The sequence below is a fragment of the Pipistrellus kuhlii genome, unplaced genomic scaffold, assembly GCF_014108245.1.
Source record: "Pipistrellus kuhlii isolate mPipKuh1 unplaced genomic scaffold, mPipKuh1.p scaffold_m20_p_10, whole genome shotgun sequence".
Classification (NCBI taxonomy): domain Eukaryota; kingdom Metazoa; phylum Chordata; class Mammalia; order Chiroptera; family Vespertilionidae; genus Pipistrellus; species Pipistrellus kuhlii.
Window position 1 is genome coordinate 19,082,498 of NW_023425405.1, and position 9,970 is coordinate 19,092,467.

Sequence of the window (9,970 nt, forward strand, 5' to 3'; positions counted from 1 at the left end):
CCATAGTCTTGAAAAATCTGATGCTGAGGATAAGGAGAAATGAGAAGCTAACTTAAAAGGGGAAACAGTTTAGGGATTTTGGGGGGGTTGTTATTTTGGCTGGTAGAGAGGGAGTTCTTTTAGAATAGGGGGTAAGAGTATGTCTTTAGGTAGAGGAAGAAGAGCCATTGAACAAGAAGATTAAAGTTTCAAGAGAGTGGGGGCATTTTTAATGGAGTGAAGCCCTATTGAAGATGAAAAGGGGATGGGGTTAAGATGAAAGGAAGATAATGACTTTGAAAAAGTTGCCCAGTGGATAGAACCTTGGCCTGTGCACCGAAAGGTCGATGTCTCTCTTTCTCTCTCTCTCTCTCCCTCCCTCCCTCTCCCTTCTTCCCTCCCTCCCTTCCTCCCTCCCTCCCTCCCTCCCTCCCTCCCTTTTCGTCCCTCCTTTTCACTCTTTCTAAAAATCAGTGGAAAAAATCCTCCACTTAGGATTAACAACAACAAAAAGAAAAACAATTTGGCATTACCTAGTGTCTCATTGGTCCACAACTACCCACTAGTTCGGTGATTCACTGCAAGGACTCATATGACTCAACATAAGGTTATACTTATAGCTAAGCTTTATTACAAGGCAGGAAGAGGAGGGAAATATATGTATGTAAATGCAAAGACTAGAGAAGTCAAGCACTCATTTTCTTGTCTTCCCTCTGTGCAGATTGCACAGCATGTCTCTCTCCAGCTGAAAACTGCAGAGATGTGTACAATATGTCCTTATTACTGAAAACAAAGGACCAATGGGGAAAAAGGCAGAGTTTCAGTCCTAACATATCAATAATTGCATTAAATGTATATGATCTAAATATAATAATTAAAAGACAGAATTGACAGAGTAGATTTAAAAAAAAAAATGACCCAACTCTCTATAAGAAACTCATATTAAATATTATGATATAGGGCCTTGGTTGGCAAACTGCGGCTTGCGAGCCACATGCGGCTCTTTGCCCCCTTGAGTGTGGCTCTTCCACAAAATACCATGGCCTGGGCGAGTCTATTTTGAAGAAGTGGTGTTAGAAGAAGTTTAAGTTTAAAAAATTTGGCTTCAAAAGAAATTTTAATCGTTGTACTGTTGCTATTTGGCTCTGTTGACAAATGAGTTTGCAGACCACTGATATAGGGGGATGAAAATTAAAGGATAGAAAAAATATACCACAGTATAGTAGGCAGTTTTTTATCCCAGGAAATGAAAACCAATATCCACATAAATACCTACTCACAAATGCTTGCTCTCAGGCCAGTTTGGACATGCTTGAGAGATCTGCCAGACTCTCTTCAAACACCTCAATTATATGAGTAAAAAAATGTTCCATAACTTCTTGGTGTGTGTGTAGCATCATTATTCTTTTTTTCTTTTTCTTTTAAATATATCTTCATTGATTTCATAGAGGAAGGGGAAGGGAGGACAGATAGAAACATCAATGATGAGAGAGAATAATTGATTGGCTGCCTCCTGCATGTATCCTATGGGGAACGAGCCTACAACCTGGGCATGTGCCCATAATGGGAATTTTGAACCCGGGACACTTCAGTCCACAAGTTGACGCTCTATCTACTGAGCCAAACTGGCTAGGACACCATTATCATTCTTGACATTTAAACCAAACTTTGGGTGCAGGTCCTTTCTGCTTTTGCAGGGTTATATAACAGGAATAAACTATCATGCATGCAGTAACTTGGAAAAACAAAGACATTATGATGAATGAAAAAAGCCAATCTCAAAGAATCTCATATTGCTGTTATATATATATATATATATATATATATATATATATATATACACACACACACACACACACACACACACACACACACACTAATGGCCTGGTGCACAAAATTCATGCACATTAAAAGAGAATTAATTATAGAAAATATTTTAATATTGCTATTTGCCCTTTCTCTATAATAGAAGTGAGAGATGAAAGAAAATTAGTAAACTGTATATGAAAATCTCTCTCCTGTTAGAGTCTGGGGCCCTCTGCAGGACCTAGAGTCAAGTCCCCGCGCACCACCCACATGATCTCCAAAACGCAGAAGACCCAGACCTGGCCAGCCCCACCCCATCAAGCCCCTCCAAAAAGGGCGCAGCCTCAGGTCCCAGGTCCAGCCCTGGGGTGGGGGGCGTGGCCTGGAATCCTCTGTCAAGCCCTGCCATGTGGTGGGGAACATGTGGGGGCGCAGCCTGAGGTTTCCTGGCCTGGCACTGGGGTAGGGGGTGTGCGCAGTCTGAGGTCCCCCATCAAGTCCCACCAGATGAGAGGAATGGCCTGAGGTCCCCCATCAAGCCCAGTTCTTCCCCCCCCCCCCCCCCGGTCATGTCAATTCTGAATGGGGACACACGCAGCAGGCACCTTCACCTCAGTGCTGGGCAGGGACGCACACACGCAGCATGACATTAGCACTGGGGGCGGCAGTCCCCCGTCCCCGTCCCCTTCCCCACCCACAGGCTGATCCTGACTGGGTCACTGTAATCTTCATACATATAAAGATTACCTCTTTATGTGTATAGATAACATTCTTTAAATCTTATTTATTTACTTATTATTTTTTAAAATATATTTTATTGACTTTTTACAGAGAGGAAGAGAGAGGGATAGAGAGTTAGAAACATCGACGAGAGAATCATTGATCAGTTGCCTCTTGCACATCCCCTGCTAGGGATGTGCCCGCAACCAAGGTACATGCCCTCGACCGGAATCAAACCCGGGATCTTTCAGTCCGCAGGCCGAAGCTCTATCCACTGAGCCAAACCGGTTTCGGCTATTTATTTACTTATTTATTTGTTTATTTATTTAAATCCTCACTTAGGGATACCCCCTTCTGCCCCCCACCCCCCCAGGATATTTTTTCATTGATTCCAGAGAGAGAGGATGGGAGAGGGAGAGAGAGAGAAACTTCTATGTGAGTGAGAAACGGGTTCTATATGCCTTTCCCTCCCCTCCGACAAGGGATCAAACCTGCAATCTGGGAATATAACCTGGCCTAGAATCAAACCTGTGACCCCTTGGTGCCCTTGGACAATCCTCCAACCAACTGAGCCACACTGGCCAGGGTAATTTTTATTGATTTTTTACAGAGGGAGATAGGAAGAAGGGAGCAGAGGGAAAGGCAAACGGAGAAAAACACTGACTTAATCCTGCAATCATTTATGCATTCATTAGTTGCTTCTATGTGTTCTGACCAGGGATTGATCCCATAACCTTGGCATATCAGGATGACGCTCTAACCAACTGAACTATCTAGCCAGAGGCTAACATTCTTGAAAATTACAGAAATATAGAAGAAATTAATAATTGCCAGGAGTTAGGATGGTGAACAGGGAGGGGAATGCATGTGATTATAAAGGGTTAGCACAAGGGAGATCTTGATGATCTCAGCCCACAAGCGGACGTGGGCTGGAGAGGGGGTCAATTGGAGGGAGGGGAAGGGGACATAGCAGTGGTGATGGAACAGTTGTGTATCTTGATAGTGGTGGTGAGTATATGAATCTATGCATTTGTTAAAATGACAGAACTATACATATATTGTAGAACTTGCATTTTCTGGTTTTGATATTGAGATATTGTACTATTGTTATATAAGCTGTTAGGTGGGGCAGGATGGGGGGAATTGGGTGAAAGATACATGAGATCTCTCTACTATCTTTGCAACGTCCTGTAAATCTATAATTCAAAATTAAAAGTTTATTATTATCATTATTATTTATTTCAGATAAGAAAGAAGAGGGAGAGAGATAGGAACATCAATAATGAGAGAGAATCATCAATTGGCTGCCTCCTGCATGCCCCCCTCCATGGATTAAGCCCACAACCCAGGCATTTGCCCTGACCGGAATTGAACCCAGACTCTTCAGTCCATAGGCTGATTCTCTATCCAGTGAGCCAAAACAGCTAGGGCCAAAATTAAAACTTTAAAAAAAAAATAAACCAACTAGCCCTAGCTGGTTTGACTCAGTAGCTAGAGCATCAGCCTGTGGTCTAAAGGGTCCCAGGTTTGATTCCAGTCAAGGGCACATGCCCTGGTTAGGAGCTCAATCCCCAGTAAGGGCATGCAGGAAGCAGTGGATCAATGAGTCTCACTCATCATTGATGATTCTCTCTCTCCCTCTCTCGTCCACACGAAACAACACATCCTTGTTTAAAAAATAAAATAAAATAAGCCAACTAGCCTTAGCCAGTTTGGCTCAATGGATAGAGTGTTGGCCTATGGACTGAAGGGTCCCAGGTTCGATTCCCGTCAAGGGCACGTGCCTGGGTTGTGGGCTCGATCCCCAGTGTGGGGGTGTGCAGGAGGCAGCTGATCCATGATTCTCTCATCATTGTGTTTCTCTTTTTCTACTTCTCCCTTCCTCTTTGAAATCAAGAAAAATATATGTTTTTTTAAAAAGAGCGGACGTGGGCTGGAGAGGGGGTCAATTGGGGGGAGGGGAAGGGGACATATGAAATACTTTCAACAATAAAGAATTATTTTTTTAAAAAACCATTAAGTTATATCCATCAATATAGGTGAATCTTATAAATATACACAAGACACAATAGTATTTATAGTATTATTTTATATAGATAAAATTTTGAGTGCAAAACTCAATTATATTATCTAAAGATACACAAATTGGTGCTGAAAGTCAAAAGGCTGATGACCATAGACGTTGGAATAGCAGTTAATTCAGAAGGAAGGATAAGGTTGTGGTTTGGAAGGGACACAAAGAGCTTCTGTTTTGCTGTCAATGTTTCCTTTCTTGACCTGCGTAGTGGTTACACTTGTATTCACCTTATAATCAGACATTAAACTTTACTTTTATGTAGCATGCACCATTCTCTGTGTGTTATTTCACCCAGAAAAGTGCTTAAGAGGACATAGAAAGAAGGGTTAACTTTGAAAAGAAATAGGAACACTTCTCACCCTAACTAGTTTTGCTCAGTGGGTAGAGCGTCAGCCCGTGGACTGAAGGGCTGCAGGTTTGATTCTGATCAAGGTCAAGTGCCTCGGTTTGCAGGCTCAATCCCTGGCTCCCATCAGGGTGTGTGCAGGAGGCAACCAATGTTTCTTTCACATGGACATTTCTCTGTCTCTGTCTCTCCCCGCCTCCACTCTCTTAAAATAAAAGAACACTTCTCCCTGTGAGATAGAAAAGAGGGAAGGATGAATGAAGGTATATTTAAACTGAAGGGAGGAAAGTTGTGTTTTCCCTGAAGTAGAGAAAAAGCTATGCTAAGAATGTAATAGTGCTCTTCAAGAAATTGGTAAATGTTTATGACAACTGTTTATAGGAATGGAGAAGTAACTAAGCCACACTGGCTAAAGGATTACTCAACAATTTGAAGCCTTCAGTGAAATTTTTACATAACATCGCACGTTTTTGATTGCCTGTTAAGCAAAATTTAATGTTATTCAACATTTCCTACAAGGCCAAGGAAATGTATATGTGAAAATAAATTAAACATTCTAAAGAGTTGGTGTTTCAGAGTAGTATTCAGTATACATCAAAGCATACTGAGAGTTTAGACGAGGTCAGGGAAAAAACATCCTCTTGGTTTGAACATGATAAAACTAGCATAAAAGGAATGATAGTAATCCCTACAGAATGAGAAGACATGAAAATTTTCAGTTCAAATCACATTGTTGGAATTTATTCTCAAGATTAGAATATAATTAGAAGAAATGACAGATGTGTTGCTTATATAATAACTTGACTATATATATAAAATATATATTGTTGAAAACTGAAGGTAAGCTAATTTAAATTGAACCCATGAGTGCAAACTGATTTTCTTCTTTCTTGGTTTAATAAAGAATTAAAATTTATCTAATTTTCTAACAGAAAATTTTGTCATTACCCATGCACTCATTTTATACAATCCTGCTTCATGGCATCTTTATGTTCAGTTTTATTCTGTGTAATCTTGTGACTACAAATACTAGCACAATTCTTTCTTTTATTCAGATGGGCCAGTTTTACTATTCAGCCAAAGCTTTTGATGTCCTAGAGAGGCTGGATCCTAACCCTGAATATTGGGAAGGCAAGAGGGGGGCCTGTGTGGGCATTTTCCAGATGATCTTAGCTGGGCGAGAACCCAAGTAAGTGCACAGACAACAAACACTGCCTCTACTCACTCGCTAGTTTGTGAGGGAAAAGAATTGTTTTCGTGATGGCATCCTCTTGTGAAAACTCAAAATTATAAAATATTTTAGAGTGATGAATAAAAAAAACTTTTTGATGTTATATATTTGTATCTGACCTTTTTCCTCCCGAAAATTTTTATTTTGTAGAATCAGATAATTTTAAATCCTAATATTGGGGACCTCGAGCATACTACAGCTCTCAAATATAAGAGCAAGATAAATATTTGCCTCTAAATGAATTGCCATTGCATAAACAAAGTCTTCTTCAATCTCTTCTATCTTTTCTTTGCCTATTAGCTTTTTCTTGTCTTTTAGTTTAGGACTCAAAGAATTAGGAATGCAGTAGATGTAATTAATAATTTTTTCTTCATTTGCCTCTAATATTCCAGAAAATACTAAGACATTAGATTAAATAAAATTAAGTGGCTTGTAGCTCCATTTCTAACAAAAATTGAAATGCTTAAAATAAAATTCAGTGTTCTAAAAATAACTTCATGGATTGTATTTGTTACTGATGTATGAATAGGAGGTGTGATTATTTTATAAGTAAACAGTCTTTCAGAAATTACTTCCCACTTTGTATCTACTTCCAGTCCTAAATAAAAGTTTCAAAGAATTTGGTTAAGTAAAAGAGGTTGTTTGAGGGGGGAAAATAAGTCAACAATATTAGAGAACACTTAGGGGAGAGGATCAATATGCAGTTGCCCGTAGATTTGATAAGGTAGTAGGGAAGTTTTAGTATGCATTAGTTAAAACACTAATTATGATTATAATTAAATTTAAATTACTTAAAACATAAATACTGTGCATTTGTTAACTCTTGGTTTTTAACTTTTTTCTTTTCCGTATTTTTAATATGTTATTTTTCTTGAGGAAATCATCCATTCCTCTGGCTTTGTAAAATTTCACAAATATGGCTATGATACCCAGTTTATGGTAATTGTCACCTTAACCAAAGAGAAATCTGGGACTCAGACAAGTTAAGTAACTTGTTAAGAAGGAGCTAAAAGTGGAACCCAAGTCTGCACCCAGCTCATTGATATGCCCCCTTTCTACTCTGTCATGCAGGATAAGCACAAAAATGGAAATACTTGTGTCTTATTAAGACAAAAGATTAATACATGTGTATAGATAGTATAAGTAAACAAGGAAAACTTGGGTTGGTTTAAAAAGATATCATAGGATTTTCCTTTTACTATGCCACCGTAAGATAGAACACTAGGAAGTTTGTAATTGGTTTATGAATACATAGGGAAAGAGTCTGTTACCAAAAATGCCCTACTAGAAGTATATGAAGAACAGTTAAGAGTTTATCTTACCTGTTAGTATTCATTCTCTATTAAAACACTTTGTCCTTTCAAATTCTTTCCTCAGAGAGACCCTTCGAGAAGTGCTCCATCTATTGAGAAGCACAGGTAACACCCAAGTAGAGTACATCATCCGGATCATGAAGAAATGGGCCAAAGAGAACAGGGTGCCCGTGTGACATCCCTCCGGAGGCCTAGGGAACCAGTCACTGCCTTGTCAGGAAATTGGGAATTATTTTCCTTGAGTTTAATGTAAGATGCAGGACTCTATTTTATTGACGTTTTCCTTCCTTGTTCTTCAAGCCACAAGACCAGTGACTGCTTAGACTTGCCTCCAGGCTGAACAAGTGCCATAGTCTGTGCTGTGGCCCTGTGCGATCTGACCAGCAATAAGACTTAGAACTTATCCAGTGCCTTTCTTCCAAAAATACTCAGAATACGGTCATGTAATTTACTGACTTTAAGGAGAGCAGCATAACTTCATTCTTACATTAACATTCTATGGTGTTTTCTCCAAGCTGCAATAACACGTCATTAATGCTCAAGAGTCACCATCATTCTATTATCTTATTTTTAGCCATCTCTGTACACTATCCTTTGTTACTAGGGAATTCCATAAAGAGTTTTGTAATGTGTCTTTGAGTCTTGGGAGAACAGAAGTTATAAATAGCTATATGATTCTAAGAATGTCAGTAAGAACCTTTATCCAAGCTGCCCGTTCATTAATAGATAATAGGCTTAGGAGTTAATCTTTCAATAACTGAATTCTTGATGATGATAACATGTCGCAGTGGAGTTACATTGCAGTTTTTTAAAAGGTGAGTACTATGAAAAAAATCTGTGTGGTACATTTAAGGAACTCTCATTTGTCATTTCTTCATTATATTTTAGATAACAAAACAGGTTAGGTTTTCCCTTCATGTGTCTTGCTGAATAAACATCAATTTTGAAAGTAGGGCTGCAAAGGCTGTGTGTGTGCATTATGGCCATGCATTAATGTAATGATGTAGGACATGGGTGTGTAGAGCCCTATGAGCGATTTCCTAATGGCTGGGCTCTATCCTACAAGTAATATCCCAGCCCCATGTTTCTGAGCTTTCTCAACATAATCCTATTATACAACTGAGCATTCTTACGCTCACAAGCTATTTTCAGAAAATAGACCTGCATGTTTTTATGTACCAGATCACCTTTGTTTCTACACCATATTTTTTTCTTTGAGTTTAAGGCACCCCGTATTACAGCTATAGAAAGTGCAGAGCCATCTCTATGGATGAAAAAGGTGTATAGACTAGAGATGGGACCATGGAGGGATTCAAAGCAGCTAAGGAGAGATGATCCAAAACCTCAGATACTTCTGAACAGTTGCAAAGCTTCTTTCAGCTCTACTCAAGAAGATGACTAGTTTTCTTGTCTTTTATCTTAGACCCAGATCTAAGCACTTCAGAGCACAAATCAAAAGAAACTGGCCTGAATAACTGAATTTTAGAAAACAAAGTTACATCCTTTTTCATATGCTAAAACTTCTCTGTTTCCTCAATATGTTGTTCCTACTTTTTCAATAATTGGTTCTCAGCATCCAACGTACTAAGTGCGTCAGATCTGGGCAGAACCTGCTATAATTTTTAGAATCTTTCTTGTTATTCTTAAAAGATTAGGAAAGGTAATAGTGGAAAAAAGAAGAAACCCTTTGGTGGCTTTTGGCAATGAAATGCGCCTTCCAGTTAATTGCTGTTATTTTTAAATTCCCTATATTTGAAAAGCTTTCCCACTGATGGTGATTTACTTTTAAATGATCTTTTGTTGAATTTAATACTTTTCCCTACGTTTCTCTGTCTTTTTGGGGGGTGCGGACCTGATATTCCAAAAATAGCAATTCCCAGAATTTTAAACTAATTCTTAAAAAAAAGTTTTTAATCTGTAGAATTGAACAAAAACCAAAAACTATAAAGACTAATTTAGGAAAGATACCATCCAGTTCCGCCATTCTGGATAGCTGCTTCTTAAAGGTCTTGGCATGGCCTCAAGACTGCAGCGTGGTTTGCACAACCGCTTTTCTCCAGGAGAAAAGAAAGGAAGAAAGGAAGGTCCAGGCCTAGGAATGCTGTGTAACGTGTGCAGTGCATAGCATCTGAAAGGTTAGCATGGCTGTGGTGCTCAGGCAGGCTAAATAGCCATCTCAGATGGTGGATAAGGAAGAATTGAATTTATTTAAGGAAAGGAGTTGGGAGATTGGGGGCGGGGGGAGATATCTCAAGGGAAGGCCTGCACAGCACCAAGCCAAGGGACACTGGGGTGATGATGGCAGCACTCAGGAGCTGGAGTTTCATCCTTATATGCAGTCAGTGGGTTTGAGGACTGAATCGGTGGGCTTGGAATGCTGATGGAATGCAGGTGTCCGATCAGGTGTCTCCAGGATGGTTTCAGTTCCTTTTATGGTCTGATTCCTGGTGTCAAGCAAGTTTTTCCCCTCCCTGGTCTTCCTTCTCTGGTGGCAGGAA

The 9,970-nt window shown here is 39.5% G+C and overlaps 1 protein-coding gene across 4 annotated transcripts in view; it reads left to right on the forward strand.

Annotated features, from left to right (window-relative positions):
- Window positions 1-9,414, forward strand: part of TTC26 (tetratricopeptide repeat domain 26) — a 42,647-nt gene extending 33,233 nt beyond the window's left edge. For 3 of the 4 annotated variants that reach the window (XM_036428235.2, XM_036428225.2, XM_036428241.1), the window contains 2 exons: window positions 5,984-6,117; window positions 7,537-9,414. In XM_036428235.2, the coding sequence (XP_036284128.1) occupies window positions 5,984-6,117; window positions 7,537-7,648 (246 nt within the window). In that variant the 3' untranslated portion in view covers window positions 7,649-9,414. The remainder of the gene's footprint in view (window positions 1-5,983; window positions 6,118-7,536) is intronic. The other variant, XM_045577251.1, reaches the window with a different exon arrangement.
- The last annotated feature ends 556 nt before the right edge of the window (window positions 9,415-9,970 follow it).